General features: G+C 43.7%; 1 protein-coding gene across 2 annotated transcripts in view; it reads right to left on the bottom strand.

The window, feature by feature from the left end:
* Window positions 1-16,295, bottom strand: part of gan (gigaxonin) — a 97,181-nt gene that overhangs the window by 35,140 nt on the left and 45,746 nt on the right. For both annotated transcript variants that reach the window (XM_060923643.1, XM_060923644.1), the window contains exon 5: window positions 8,619-8,740. In XM_060923643.1, coding sequence (XP_060779626.1) covers window positions 8,619-8,740 — 122 coding nt within the window. The remainder of the gene's footprint in view (window positions 1-8,618; window positions 8,741-16,295) is intronic.

Raw genomic sequence — 16,295 nt, 5'->3', positions numbered from 1 at the left:
AACAACAAAAAAATGAACTTATAGTGCAGACCTGGGCATTTTCCGGCCTGCGGGCCGCATCCGGCCCTTTGGTTCATTCTGACCGGCCCGCGTAAGGTTAATGAGAAATTACAAAATAAACGTATTTTCTAATTTTACCTCATGCATGGACTGAATGTGCATTGCTTTTATTTTGAAGTTGTGTTCAACAAAAACGCAATGCGCGCGACATGAAAATGACATGAAATCCCACGAAACCTAATCGCGCGATAACCACTTCCGTAATTTGTCCAGACCAACCACAAACTTGTACGTCATCCTTCAAACGGTCCAGCCAATCACATAGTGTGACGTCACCAGCAGGCGCCGGAGCCGATCTCCGGCGAAAAGCACCAAATGAGGTGATTAGACTACAAATGTGGGCATCATTATTATAATATGATGTATCTTGCTTGATATTTGGAGTAGAAAGACAATATTGTGATGTCTTTTATTGTGTTTTGGGGTGAATGTGACTGAAAAAAAAAATGGTACAAACGTTCATATTTTGTTAACCATTGTTTTGGGAAATTTGATTGAATAAATGACTTTTTTGTAAGGCAACCTCGTTTCTTCCATACTCTTACCAGTCTTAGCAGTTTGTAAGAACAATGTTATTTATTGCTTTATATAAAGAAATACAATTAATATTATGCAGAATTTAGTTCAGCCTTTTGGTCTGGCCCTCCACTAAATTTTCTGTTTCTCATGTGGCCCCATGGGAAAAATAATTGCCCAGCCCTGTTATAGTGGGTGCAATGAGTAGCTTCTGCTCTTATTAGTGAATGGTATTCACTGTACAGTCCTGTCCAAAAGCCTTTTACCCTGTCCACACTAGGGATTTTGTACCGATACGAAACTACTTTCGTACCGCAACACCTGTCCACACTAGTAACTATACCGGTACGAAACCCACAAATGTATGGGTTTCGTACCGGTACAGTATCGGTACTGTAGCGCTTTGCTGTAGTGTGGACAGATGAAGCGGTTCTGTATCGATACAAATATAATGCGCATGCGCAATGAACCACACTGGGTTATTCATACGATACAATACGCACGTGCTTTCCAGCTGTAAATAAAACGTCAAAATGGCTCAAAACGACCATGGAGCTACATGGAGCAAAGAAAGGGGGAAGAAAGGAGGAAGAGGGGAAAAGGGAGAGAAAGGGAGGGGAAGAGAAGGGAAGAGGGAGAAAGTGAGGGGGAGAAAGGGAGATTCGTTTTCTTTGTTTCTTTCTCAACTGCCTCGCGCGTTTTATACAATGCGACTGAATAAATGACCACCAGAAATAGACTGTACATTGACAACAAAAAGCACACACACGTTGTTTCATCCGCCATATTCTCGGAAGGAAGTTACTCGGTAACCACGGAAACATTTCGCGCACGCGCATTTCAACTACCGTGAAAGAAAACCGCAAACATTTCTCGCTAGTGTGGACAGATGCACTAAACTGTACCGGTATACTTTGTATCGATACAGTTATACCACTTTCGTACCGGTATATATGTGAACACAACATTAGGCACATGTAAAGAAGTGCTGTAGACCAAAAATGGCTTAAAAAAAAAATTACATGAAATGTTTCAACATTTATTTATTTAAAAAAAAAAAAACCTGCAGTAAGCCATAATAAATGAAATAAAGTCAATATTTGGTGTGTCGACCCTTTGCTTATTAAAAAAAAAGTCGTCTCAGGTCCAGTGAGTGCAGTTTTATACGGAAATGAGCTGTAGGTTTTACTGAGCATCTTACAGAACCAGCCGCAGTTCTTCTGGACACTTTTGGCCCTTTTCCACTACCCTTTTTCAGCTCACTTCAGCCCGACACGGCTCGCGTTTCGACTATCTGAGAACAGCACGACTCAGCTCGCTTCAGCCCTGCTCAGCCCCCAAAACTCGCATGGTTTTGGAGTGGGGCTGAAGCGAGCCAAACCGAGCCGAGTGGGGCTAGGGGCGTGAGCAGACACTCCCCTGTGCACTGATTGGTGAGGAGGCATGTCCTCACATGCCCACACACGCCCTGCGAGCACGCTGGGATCTGTAAACACCGCAAACCCGGAAGAAGAAGAATTACGAATTACGAGAATTATGAAGCCTTATGCGCCTCGCCTCATCTATACGCTCTTGCCAGTATCTGTTGGCGTTGTCGGTGACAACAAGCCACAGCACCAAGACCAGCAACACTAACGACTCCATGTCCTCCATGTTTATTGTTTACTATCCGGGGCGTGAGACTACCGCTTAAAAGCTCACTGATGTCACTGTTTGCGCCGCCTAACGACATCATGTGACGTCCACCCACTTTCGCTAACTCCACCCAATGTGTCCACCCACTTCCAGCCAGCACGGTTCAGCGCGGTTGTAGTCGAAATGCAACTCCAACAGCCCCACTCAGCTCGACTCAGCCCAACTCAGCACGGCACGGCTCGGCCCGACTCAGCCGCGTTGGTAGTGGAAAAGCGGCATACGTCACACTTCTTAAAGCTAGAAGGCCTTTCAATTTCATTAAATCAGAGAAAATGTAGTTCTCTGTGAAATTTGGTCATTGTGATACGTGTTTATTTCTGTAATATCTCCAAAAAACACCCCACAAAGGATAACGGGTCATTCTGTGGCTGGGAAGTTATTTAATTTGAAGGGATTCCTGAGCAAATAATGTGCATGAAACTGCTCACTTTGTGCAGTCAAGCAGACAGAGGAAGTCCGTGTGCGCAGGTTCATAGATTTACATAGAAGACTAGATGTCTCGTCCCTGTTGCCCGTCAACGAAGTCGAACGTCCGCACATGGTGGCCATCTTACCTCAGACAGCTGGCTTACCCATTACATTGTGTTGGTAGCGATATGTACTTTTCAGATGACCGTAACTTCCTCAAATTTCAGTCGATATTCAAACGGTTTGGTTTGTTATATAAAAAAAAAAAAAAACTGAAGTATGTATTTATGATACTAATGATCTCATCTCATTATCTCTAGCCGCTTTATCCTTCTACAGGGTCGCAGGCAAGCTGGAGCCTATCCCAGCTGACTATGGGCGAAAGGCGGGGTACACCCTGGACAAGTCGCCAGGTCATCACAGGGCTGACACATAGACACAGACAACCATTCACACTCACATTCACACCTACGGTCAATTTAGAGTCACCAGTTAACCTAACCTGCATGTCTTTGGACTGTGGGGGAAACCGGAGCACCCGGAGGAAACCCACGCGGACACGGGGAGAACATGCAAACTCCGCACAGAAAGGCCCTTGCCGGCCACGGGGCTCGAACCCGGACCTTCTTGCTGTGAGGCGACAGCGCTAACCACTACACCACCGTGCCGCCGATTATATATTCTAACATTGAAATAAATAAAATGAATTAAAATTCCAAAAAAACAATAGTTACACTAATGCAGATCATCGCCGCCTCATGCATCATCAAAATTCGTCTCACGGCCCCCTTTCCCATGTCACAACGTCACTGCCGGGGTCAGCGTGACTGCGTCTATTTTATATGGGGGTGCCTTGAGAATTTGCATACTTCTGAAGGGTGCCGTGACTGAAAAAAGGTTGAGAAACGCTGATCTAGATAACCAACTAGATAATTAGTCTGGCTATAAGTCTCTTTGAGACGAGGCAGCAGCCTGATGGCAAAAGAACAATGAAGAGTAGTGCTCAAACTTTTATACCAATCTATTCAGATCGAACAAGTTATTCTGGTAATACAAAATAAGCTACTTAATAAATGCAGAAAAACAGAATGTTTTGGAATTAGTTTGGATAGTATTAGCAAATAAAAGAAAATCCCTATGCAAATAACCGAGGTTGTTTAATAAAAAAATTTAAATACCATGAAACCCTGTTGACAGGAATTACAGCTACATTATAATAAGCAGGTGTTAGAAAGGCTGGACTGCAGCTAGTAGTCTAGGAGTTACTATTATGGTGAAGCCCTGGCCTAAAGGTTTGAGAAGCAGGTTTAGAACCTAAAGGTTGCCGGTTCAATTCCCTAGAACAGCAGGAATGGCTGAAGTGCCCTTAAAGTGCATATCACGGGTAAATGCAGGCGCAAGATCAATGTAATTCTCCTATTTTATATTAAACTTTGGTCAAATATCTGTCACATTTTGTGCAATTTTTTTACCTTGCGCAATACCAGAAAAATTCAGTTGAAATCAAGCCATTTGAGGCGAATTGGTCCGCCTCTGAAAAAACTTGGCATTTGGATTTCCCGGCAAACATTGATTTTCGTGACATCGCGTGCGGGACGCCTCCCTCTGAATCCTACATCAGCACTGGTTTGTTTATGAGAAAACGACCTGATGGTTTTCTGCAAATTTCTTCAACGTTATCGCGTAATTATTAAAATGGTTAACAGATGTATCGTAGGAGGGTGTAGCAACACCAATCTTGATGGGATTAGTACTCATCGTTTTCCAAAAGACCGGACAATGAGAGAGAAATGGGAGCGCTTGGTCTACACAGGCTGTGCACTGAAACCGTGCAAAGCTCGCGCAGCCTGCTGGCGCTTCCGCAGGTGACGTCACGAATCTGGCTCCAGACTCCCTTGGGATTTTTCCAGACGTGTTTTATTTTATTTTTTTCTGCTGTAGACAGATGGCCTTGTGCAAAATTACCCTTCTGGATGAGTGTGTAAAGGGACATTCTTTCATATTAAAAAACACCGAAATTGGTCCAGAATATGCACTTTAAGCAAGACATCTAACCCCCAACTGCGTGTTGTACATCACTCTGGATAAGAGTAATGTAAGTTAGTATAAATACGGTGGTGATTATAGGAAATCACGCATGCTGATTGGTCGAGAAATTCGGCCAATTGTTTCATCACCGTAAGTGAGGAAGAATTACAAAATTATGAAAGATAGTGCTTTTAGGAACAGCGTTTAAGATGGTACAAAGTTTGGTCTAAAAACATTCAAAAGGTAAGGTGGAATTGGGATTTATTTTATCCATTTCAAAATAAAAGCATTTTATGTGACTCGGCATACGCAAGTGACACAAGCCCGCACGTGATGCACTTGCATGCCGCTTCTGAAGATTGAAATTATTTTTTTGAATATCTCTCTCTCTCTCTCTCTCTCATTATCTGTAGCCGCTTTATCCTGTTCTACAGGGTCGCAGGCAAGCTGGAGCCTATCCCAGCTGACTATGGACGAAAGGCGGGGTACACCCTGGACAAGTCGCCAGGTCATCACAGGGCTGACACATAGACACAGACAACCATTCACACTCACATTCACACCTACGCTCAATTTAGAGTCACCAGTTAACCTAACCTGCATGTCTTTGGACTGTGGGGGAAACCGGAGCACCCGGAGGAAACCCACACGGACACGGGGAGAACATGCAAACTCCACACAGAAAGGCCCTCGCTGGCCACGGGGCTCGAACCCGGACCTTCTTGCTGTGAGGCGACAGCGCTAACCACTACACGACCGTGCTGCCCCCTTTTGAAAGTCAAACTAAGATATTGGGGGGGGGGGGGGGGGGGGGGGGGTAGTTAATGTCCCCCGAAAAAATTTTAATAACATAACACGCTAAACCCTGCATTCTAGTGCATTTTAGTACTTATTTTCACTAAAACAAGTTATAACTTTTAAGCCTTTTTCTTTCATGTACATTAATGATTAACATGTCAAAAATATCAAATTTAATTCCCCGGGTTAATGAGTAAATTTCAGGAGCGCATTTAGAAAAAACGCGGTGATTTTCCTGGCTACACAGTTCATTATTTTGGAAACTAGAAAGAAATTGACGCCAGCGGCGTCGATGGGGATGCCTCCGCCTGGTAGACTACACGCCTTATTAAGTTGTGATTTGGGGATGGACATTTGACCTCACAGTAATCTTGACCTGTGACCCTTTAACCTCAAAATCTAATCAGTTCATGTTTGTCCCAAAGTGCACAAATGGTGAAAGTTTGGTGAAATTCCTTTCATTTGCCTTGGAGATATCACATTCACAAGGTTTCGGGACGGACGCACGCACAGACGCACGGCCGGCCAACCCGAAAACATAATGCCTCCTGCACCTTACGGTGGCGGAGGCATAAAAATCAGACAGTTGAAGGTAAACTCAGCAAAATCCAAAAACAGTCCTGTTAAAAAGTAAAGGTCTGTTAGAGTTCCTAAAGCTTTCAGGTTTCAATGTTGGGGACATTGAGCCTCGTTTATCAATCTTTTAGTAGAGTTGTGCGTTTGCAGAAGCTAAAGTGAACTAAACATTTCCAATTCAGATTTATGTGAGTTGCAGCCAATTGTTTACATTAGGCCCCGGTCACACGGCCCGAACTTTGCTGGAGCGTTCCTTGAACGGTAGGGAGGGGGGGCCGAATTTCGACAACGCTCGTCACCGCGCACAAAATGGGAAAAAAATCGAAAACACGGGCGTTGGCTTAGCGGTGCACCGCTGAAGCCGGCGTTGCTTTAGCGTTGGTTTAGCGGTAGCGAGCGTTGGTTTAGCGGTGACGCGAGCGTTGGTATAGCGGCGTTCTGCGCATGCGGGCTTTGGCTCGGCGGGGGTATAAAGTTGGTTTAGCACCAATCATAGCAAGTCTCTCAGCATCCATGGTGATACAGTTTTACTGTAACTTTGAGCAAATTCGATATAGATGAGGTCTGAACTCAACGGCAGCTCGATTCCAAATGAGCTCCTGGTCCATTTCTCCCCGTATTTATAGCCAAATTCTGGTCCCGCTCCGACACCTCTATACCAACGCCAAACCAAAGTTCATCGCCGCCATGGATAGCTGCTTCAACGCCCGACACCGTTCCAGCAACCCCGTGTCTGCTCGTAAAACGCTTACAACCGCTCCACCGAAGTTTGTGCAACATTTAATCACCGCCCGGGCAACGCTGGCGAAGCAGCGGTGGTCCAGCGTTCAAGATTTCTGCGTTGGCCTAGCGGACCCAAGCGTCCACGAACTTGCGTCTAGCGGTGCCAAACTTTGACTGGGCGTTGGTGGAGCGGGGGTGAACTTTACCAGGGCGGAAAATTGCCCCCTCCTCACAGCTCGCAATATTATGTGCAGCTCAAAACTTTTGGAGCGGTAGGAGGGCCCCTCGAGAAACATCAGCGGTGGCCGAGCGTATACGGCGTTGCTTTAACGGGGGCCAACTTTTGTTAAACGGTGGTGAACGGTTACGAGCGGTGATGAATTTTTTTCACCGCTCCAGGAACGCTCCAGCAAAGTTCGGGCGGTGTGACCGGGGCCTTAGTTCGTATTGTCTGTAAATTTAAACACACCAATGAATACCAAATTTCTCATGTAAATCAGGGGCGTAGTGTGTGTGTGTGTGTGTGTGTGTGTGTGTGTGTGTGTCACACACTGACTGGCAGCCTGAGTGCATTATGTAACAAAAAATAATTACCATTGCTAGTTTTAGGCAGCTTAGAAACCGGCTCTTCCATTATTGCTGTTTCTTCCACGTTTTCTTGATGTTGAGTTCTAGAAACGGCACTAAAACTTAGCTTTGAAGCCACAAAATGCAACTTTGATGGAAAAAAATATATATAATAAATTGCTGACCTCTCTTCACGTTGAAAGAAGGAGGAAAGTTTCGCTTGTTTTGACACGGCGAATGATTAACACAAAAGGAAATACCCGTAATTCGCAACTAAAAAGACCGCAGCTACACTGGCAGCTTGAACACGCTTTCTAGTGCGATTGTGTTGCGCTTGCGCAGAACTGTGTCAGTCCTGCGCGCCTTAGCACGTGCACCTGAAGGTGCGCCTTGCGTGCTCCGTCAAGCATGCCGTTAACAAAGAACACCTGTCTTTAATCAATGAACTACGTTTGGGCTATTTAAGGACTGTGCCCATGCAAGGACGATGTGAAGTATTACGCCGCGTCTAGGAACGCGAAAAATCAGAAAAATACATTTCTCCATTCGGAAAATCGGAGATTTTCAAGAGTTTTGTCAAATATCCGGATTTCCGGAAGACTTTCATCCCTGTATGATGGTCTTTGGTATGACCCGACTGAGTAGAACTCGCGATCTCCCGATCGAGTGGCGGACACGCTAACCACTAAGCCAATTCGCGGTTTCCAAAGTAATGCCTGAATATTTAGCTGATTACGATAATATATGAGTGAGTGTCTCACAACATGGAAAGGATCCCTTTTGTCAACATCAGAAAACAGCCCCGTGTGGGAATCCTCTACAGGTAGTGAATGACGTGCTGCGTCAGAGACCGGAAGAAGAGAAAAGTTAAAGCAGTGACTGTAAGAGAGTCATTTTCTACAGTTTCTATAGTTATTGAGGTCAACAGACACCGGTGTATCTCTGTCAGGATTCTTTGGCCAAAACAAGAGCTTTACTTTGTATTTGCAGTTGCCGGTTATAGCGTTCTAACTCAATACTGGACCGATCTCAATCCCTAGTAAATATCTGGACCCAAAGAGATGCGAAAATAGGGCCCAGGTTAGAGAAAATCCTGGAGCTTGCCTTTAACTGAAGAACCAACATAGGAGAACAGAGATATCTTCAAGAAAATTATCATTGTTTCAAGATATTTCGCAGAGTCGGTTTCTGATATTATGCATAAAAACAGGACAGGAATAAAACTCCGTCCTGTAGAAGGTACTGACCAGCAGTAACCACCCCATGACCAAGTCGTCTCTCATTCATGGGCTGTAGATCGATCCATAGCTGCCGGTTCCGGTCGTAAAGAGGGCACATACAGCGGGTCACTGCAGAAGGCTTCCGGGTGCTGAACAGGAAACAGGAGAAAACGCACTCGGTGTGAGCAGACATGTCATGAAAATGATTAAAATGCCACTGAATGTACAAACCCCATTTCCAGTCAAGTTGGGATCTTCTCCAAAATGCAGTAAAAACAAAAATCTGTGATTTGTTAATTCACATGAACCTTTACTTAACTGACAAAAGGATAAAGAAAAGATTTTCAATAGCTTTACCGACCAACTTAATTGTATTTTGTAAATATAAACAAAGTTAGAATTTGATGCCTGTAACACACTCAAAAATGCTACGACAGAGGCAAAATAAGACTGGAAAGTTTACAGGATATTCAACAAGACCATCCAGGTTGTTATCAGAGAAAGGTGCAAAAGCCAGCATCTGTGATGGTATGGGGGGGCATCAGTGCCCACGGCAGGGGTGAGTTGCATGTGTGTGAAGGTACCATTGATATATTGGGGCATATATTGGGATTTTAGAGAGACATATTCATCAAGGCAACGCCTCTTCCGGGAAAGATCATTTTTATTTTAACAGGACTATGGCAGCGGGGGTGTGGTCTGTGAATGGAGGGCGGGGTCGGGGAAGGTAAGTGGCTAAGTCGAAAGCAAGTACAGCACAATTGAGAAGGAGTGTCTTGCCATCAAGTGGGCGATCCTCGCCCTCCGATACTACCTGCTGGGGCGCCCTTTCACTCTCTGTTCGGACCACGCGCCCCTCCAGTGACTCCACTGCATGAAGGATGCCAATGCATGGATCACCCGTTGGTATCTCGCCCTCCAGCCATTTAAGTTTGAGGTGATCCACAGGCCGGGGGCACAGATGGTGGTGGCGGACTTCCTGTCCTGTCTGGGGGGTGAGGGGATGGTCAGCTTCAGGCCGGACAGCTCCCCGGCCTGAGTCAGGCGGTGGGGGTATGTGGCAGCGGGGGTGTGGCCAAGCAGCAGTCTGTGAATGGAGGGCGAGGTCGGGGAAGGTAAGTGGCTAAGTCATTCCACCTGCTGTCAATTATTTTGTGTGTGTGTGTTAGTTACAAGGATGGAGCATAAAAGGAGAGAGAGCAGAGAAAAGGGGTCTCTCCCCGACCACAACGCATGTGTGAGTGAGTGAAAGAAAGAAAGCTGAAAAGCTCAATAAAAAAAAAAAGTGTGTGTGTGTAAACATCAACTCTCATCTGCTGTACTTTTGTGCTCCATCCACATCAGGAACTGTTACAAGGACAATACCAGGCCTCATTCTGCACAGGCTACAACAACATGGCTTTGTAGACACACAGAGTGTATGTGCTCAACTGGCCTGCTGTTAGTCTAGATCTGTCTCTGACTGAGAACGTATGGCGCATCATGAAGAGGAGAATCCGACAACGGCAACCACGGACTGCTGAGCAGCTGAAGTCTTGTATCAAGTAAAAATGGACGTAAATTGCAATTGCAAAACTGAAACAATTAGTATCTTCAGATCCCATAGAATTAAAGTGTTATTAAAAGGAAAAGTGATGTAACACAATGGTAATAATACCTCTGTCCCAACTTTTTTTGTGTGTGTGTTGAAGGCATCAAATTCTAAATTTGTTTACATTTACAAAATACAATTTAGTTGGTCAGTAAAACTATTGAAAATCTTTTCTTTGTCCTTTTGTCAATTAAATAAAAGGTTCATGTGAATTAACAAATCACAGATTTTTGTTTTTATTGCATTTTGGAAAAGATAGAGCCCACATTTTCTGGAAATGGGGTTTGTAGCTTTGTGATGCCATATTCATTTAAAGACAGACAAACAAGCTCTCTACCAAGATTAGTTAAGGGACAAAAATTTGTATGGTGTATTCATTTCTGTGTATATTATTCAGATATTTGAAAATTTCATAGTTAAAAAAAAAAAATTATCAGTTTCAAATAATGCACAATAATTTCCACCCACTGATGAACTCTTGATTCTGGCCCAGAATGAAACGTTGATTAATTTTCCAAACCAACTGCTCTGTTAGTTGTTCTAGTATCCTGTAGTAACTGACACAGGGACTTCCAGACAGGAGGCAATACATATATATGTTATTTACCAGTTGGGAGGTCCATATCATGAAATACCGTGACCGAGGTCTTATTTAAGGCCGAGGTCACGGTAGTTCATCATACGGACCGACCTTAAGCTGGTAAATAATATATTTATTATTTTCTTTACCAAATTCTAACAGAAAACGAGAGCGCCCGAAAGGGAAAACCGAGCCGAGCCGCCATTTTGAATCCTCATTCACGGCTGTAATGCAAATGGCTTCCTCCTCGGTATACAAGTGCACTTCCATGGCAGGAAAACAACTACATTTTGCCGCCTATGTAGTGCCCTATTTATACAAATAGGAGTCATTCAGGATTCAGCCATGTTTTTGCTCGGCGTTAGCAACAGTTACAGGTTTTTAGCTTTCTCCTGAAATGTTTTCTTTTATTTCTTCTTCCTCAGGGTAGTAAAACTCGCTTTCACTGTGAACACTGTCGTTATTGCTATCCATGATGTAAAATTAATGCTATTATACTGAGAAATGCTGGCAAAAATTTACAAGATTTTTGATAAAAATCTTATAAATAAATCTTATAAAAAAGATAAATGTTGACAAAAATTGCTACTATGCTTGTTGTGAATGCGCGAGTCGCCAGCCAATCAGAGCACAGGATTTGATGGAAACCGGACCGCGAAAAAAAAGCTTAATTTTAAACATGCATATAAAACTTGTATAATTATTGACATGTTGAAGTTTTCTGTGAGGTAGATGATTAAATAGGATTATTCAAGCAGTCTCCAGTGCCAGAAGTACAGATGTAAATGTGTTGTAACTGTAAAGTCAGGAAATTCTTCAGGACAGACGATTTGGCACTTTACTACGGTTTCTCTGTAACATGACCATGTTGAAACCAGGTTTCTTTTTCTTTTTTAAATCAACTGCAAGAGAGAAATAAAACAGAGACTGTTGGTGAATAACTGTTTATGGCTAATATATATATTTAGGCACTGCCTAAAAGCAGAGCTCCTGAGGAGTGTAAAATGTTTGTGTAAGTGTTGGCCAGAGCTGCAATTCACATTACGCGCGGAGCCATTACAGCCCAGGAAGCTGTATTTATTATGCTACAGACACTCACTGCTGTGTTTATATTCACCATGTGCCTCTGTCTGAGGTTTAGCACGGTATGTTATAAAGCTGTTGGTCATCCTCATGCCATTCATGCACGGTGTAAAGTCTGAGTGCGCTGTTTATTGTGTTGTTTGTGTTCGGTGCATTGGTTGAACTGTGGTTTAGCACGAGACTTGTAAATGTCTCTGTTAACGTTTGGTTAACTTGTAGATCAGGGGTCACCAAACTTTTTTCTCTGGGGGCCACATTGTCGTTCCTGACTGTGATGGGGGGCCGGGGTCGGGTCAGCTATATAACATAGAATTGTATGACCCAGACAAATATGACCACCAGCAGGCCTCATTGTGTAGTAGAGATTACTAGCCTGGCACAGCCATCCCCACTACTATATCCCCACTACTATATCCCCCACCTACTATATCCACACCTACTATATCCCCCACCTACTATATCCACCACTACTATATCCCCACCTACTATATCCCCCACCTACTATATCCACACCTACTATATCCCCCACTACTATATCCCCACCTACTATATCCACACTACTATATCCCCCACTACTATATCCACACCTACTATATCCCCCACCTACTATATCCACACCTACTATATCCCCCACTACTATATCCACACTACTATATCCCCAACTACTATATCCACACCTACTATATCCCCCACTACTATATCCCCACCTACTATATCCACACCTACTACATCCCCCACTACTATATCCACACTACTATATCCCCACCTACTATATCCCCCACTACTATATCCCCAACTACTATATCCACACCTACTATATCCCCCACTACTATATCCACACTACTATATCCCCCACCTACTATATCCCCCACTACTATATCCACACTACTATATCCACACCTACTATATCCCCCACTACTATATCCACACTACTATATCCCCACCTACTATATCCCCCACCTACTATATCCACACCTACTATATCCCCCACTACTATATCCACACTACTATATCCACACCTACTATATCCCCCACTACTATATCCACACTACTATATCCCCACCTACTATATCCCCCACCTACTATATCCCCCACCTACTATATCCACACCTACTATATCCCCCACTACTATATCCACACTACTATATCCACACTACTATATCCCCCACTACTATATCCCCACCTACTATATCCCCACTACTATATCCCCACCTACTATATCCCCCACTACTATATCCACACTACTATATCCCACACTACTATATCCCACACCTACTATATCCCACACCTACTATATCCCACACCTACTATATCCCACACCTACTATATCCCACACTACTATATCCACACCTACTATATCCCACACTGCTATATCCCCCACTGCTATATCCACACTACTATATCCCCCACTTACTATATCCTCCACTTACTATATCCCCCACTTACTATATCCCCCCCACTACTATATCAACACTTGATTCCTGGCACATACTTGTTTATCTTTACTAGTGGTTTGCAAAAGTAGTAATCGAGTCTTCACACTTTGTTTTAATTTGAAATACCACAGATATTCCATTTATTTATTTTCTAATAAAAATAACATCAAAGCTGTCAAGGTAAGAAACATCTGCCTAGTTGAGGTGATTGACACTGGCAAAGGTGAGTGGAAAATTATAAATTGTAGGTAGGCCTGTTGATATTATTAATAATATTAATAATAATTGTGTGCAGCACTTAATAAAGGTCAAATAAATAGGCCTATAAAATAAATACATTTAAAAAAAACAGTGAAATTATAATAATATGAGCAATAGATCAATAGATCACAGCAGTTGTGCTGCGTCCTGCACGTCACTGCTCTCATCCATGGCCAAAGCAAAAAACTCGAATTCTGACGCTCTCTCATTCAGCTGGTCATACACGGTGTCCCCCAAATTTTTGGTTCGCCTGGTCATAGTAGGTGCGGAGAGACTCACCGCGTTGAGCGCATCCTTCTTGTCGGGACACACCTCCTCGGCCACAGCAAGCATGCATACTTTAACAAAGTCCCCATCAGTAAACGGCTTTCCATGGGTAGCTAGTAGGTGAGCTAGCTCGGACAGCAGCCTGGTTGATCTGGGTTTGGCGAAGGAATACATTCTGTTGTGCAGCCAGTCCGCATTTCATCCTCCGAATCCTGTCTTCTCGTTTGCCCTCGCTAACTAGCATACTCTTTGTGGCGGGTTTCGTAGTGACGACGCAGATTATATTCTTTGAAAACCGACACACTTTCTTTACATACAAGACAAACTGCACGGTCCTTACACTGAACAAAAAAATAATCGGTGGTCCACTGTTCTTTAAAAACTCTGCACACTCTGTCAGCTTTTCGCTTACCGCTAGCCATTTTGCTGTCCTGAACACTGACAGTTCTCTGCGCGTGCGCTGCCTGTCACTGCTTGATCGCGAGCATATGACGAAAATTCGGAAAATATGAATAGTTCATTTTATAACTAAATATCAATTTTAATTGATAAAATCAACAAAATACAAGATGCAGACATGTTGTTATTTGCCAAAAAGCAATTTAAAAAAAATAGGCCATGACCACTTTTGGGGATTGCCTCATAGGGCCAGTTCAAGTGGTGGGGGGCAGAGGGGCTGGGGGGCCGGTCAAAGGGGGGTGGCGGGCCGGAGTCGGCCCGCAGTTTGATGACCCCTGTTGTAGAGGTTTGTACCCTTGGTTGAGCGGAGCAAGGTGCGTAATGTTCACAGCATAGTCTGTAAACATGGCTCTGCAAAACCGTATTTGTTTACAACCATGGTAATTATTTTTGTTTTCTTTAGTTTTCACGATGCTCGTTGGACGTTGTATGGTGTTTGATGCTATACTTGTGTTCAAGAGAAAGAACACACGTATGCACCTGTCAGAGACTCTCTGCTGTTGTTCTTACGCAGAACCATGGCCTCACTTTTCATTTATAAATGCCTTGAGACCTCAAGAATGGCACAGGAATAGTTTTAAGCGTTAACAATAAATCTAATATAGTCATTTTTACGATTAAAATGATTTATATAGGTAGCGGTCTGAGTGAATGACCTTGACATCTGTGACGTCACTGCAGGAAGTCTATCGGTCTCATCGCCATTTCCGCTATACTAAAACACAGAGCTGACTGCAACTCCGAGCCTCCATTTTGAGCTAATTTATCACCATGCCACGTAGATGTGTTGCTGGCGGGTGCAGCAACACGACAGAAGGTGGATTTACGTTGCATTCATGGCCCAAGAATGTTCAAACTGCAAAGATTTGGACGCGTTTTGCGAGAAGTTAACGGGCACATTGGGCGACTACGAAGTGGTCTCTCCTCTGCACATTTTACAGAAGACTCGTATGAAACCTCTGATCTGTTGAGGAGCGTTGGCTATAAGCCCGTATTGAAAGAGAGTGCAGTACCAACAATTAAAGGAAAAGAAAACTACAAGAAAAGGAAAGCAAGTTCAGTTGCACCAGTTCTCCCGAAGTGTGAGCCGAATGTTGTTGCTTAAACCCGGGACGGGACGGGACATATCACTCGGGCAGTGACCTCCCCACGGTTGTTGCTAAAACCGGTGACGTCCTGTTCTGTCGCGGGTTTTAGTAATTGCCTGAGCCGAGCAGTAATGGCGGAGTACTCAGTATGGGGAAAATGGAGAATGAGTGGTGCAGCCGTCTGATTTCTCCGCTGGAAATGCTTGCCTCAGCAGCAATAACTCGCCCTTACATGGAAGAAGCGAATGAACGGAGAACTGAATAAACAACTGAAAGTCAGATTGTCTCAAAACAATCGGCCACAAGATCGGCCTTCAAGAAGCGAGAACACAGACGGGTAAGCTCCGACTCTCATTTGGATACAAAACAACACTCGTTTACCTGCATTTAGATTAATCCATGTAACTTGTATTGTGTGTTCAAGTTACCGGTATAAGATTATTTAATTTGCTTCAGAATGTGATTGACTCAGTTCATCTGATTATTTAATTAGCCTTTTACGTTTTATCAGTGAAAATGCATGCATGTACATGTATGTTGCAGAAGTTATAACACCTATCCTGTTTTAATGAGAGTCGACCCACAATCAGTGAAGTCAAATCAGTCTTAGTTGAGCGAGTCGGTAACGCTATTTCTTACTTTCACCATAAATTTTTATTTATATGACTTTGGTCTATAGCTGTAAAAGGCCTCGGCCTTAAAACCGGTTCCCGCTGTGACGTCACGTACTCAGGGCTGGCTCAGCGGGGCGGCTTGAATCCCAACTTTGCGGTCGATTTTAACTCTTGAAAATATATATTTTTTTATTCCCATTGATGCAGCATACAAGAGTCAAGGAAGGAGATACTATCCACTCAGAAATGTATTTAAAAATAAAGGCTCTGCATATCTCCTTTAAAGAAATTAAAGTACTCGCATGCTCATTTTCGTTACTGTTCC

Source organism: Neoarius graeffei, chromosome 6 (genome assembly GCF_027579695.1).
Source record: "Neoarius graeffei isolate fNeoGra1 chromosome 6, fNeoGra1.pri, whole genome shotgun sequence".
In the NCBI taxonomy this organism is placed as follows: domain Eukaryota; kingdom Metazoa; phylum Chordata; class Actinopteri; order Siluriformes; family Ariidae; genus Neoarius; species Neoarius graeffei.
Note: the sequence above shows the minus strand (reverse complement) of the source record. Positions and strands in the feature narration are given on the sequence as shown.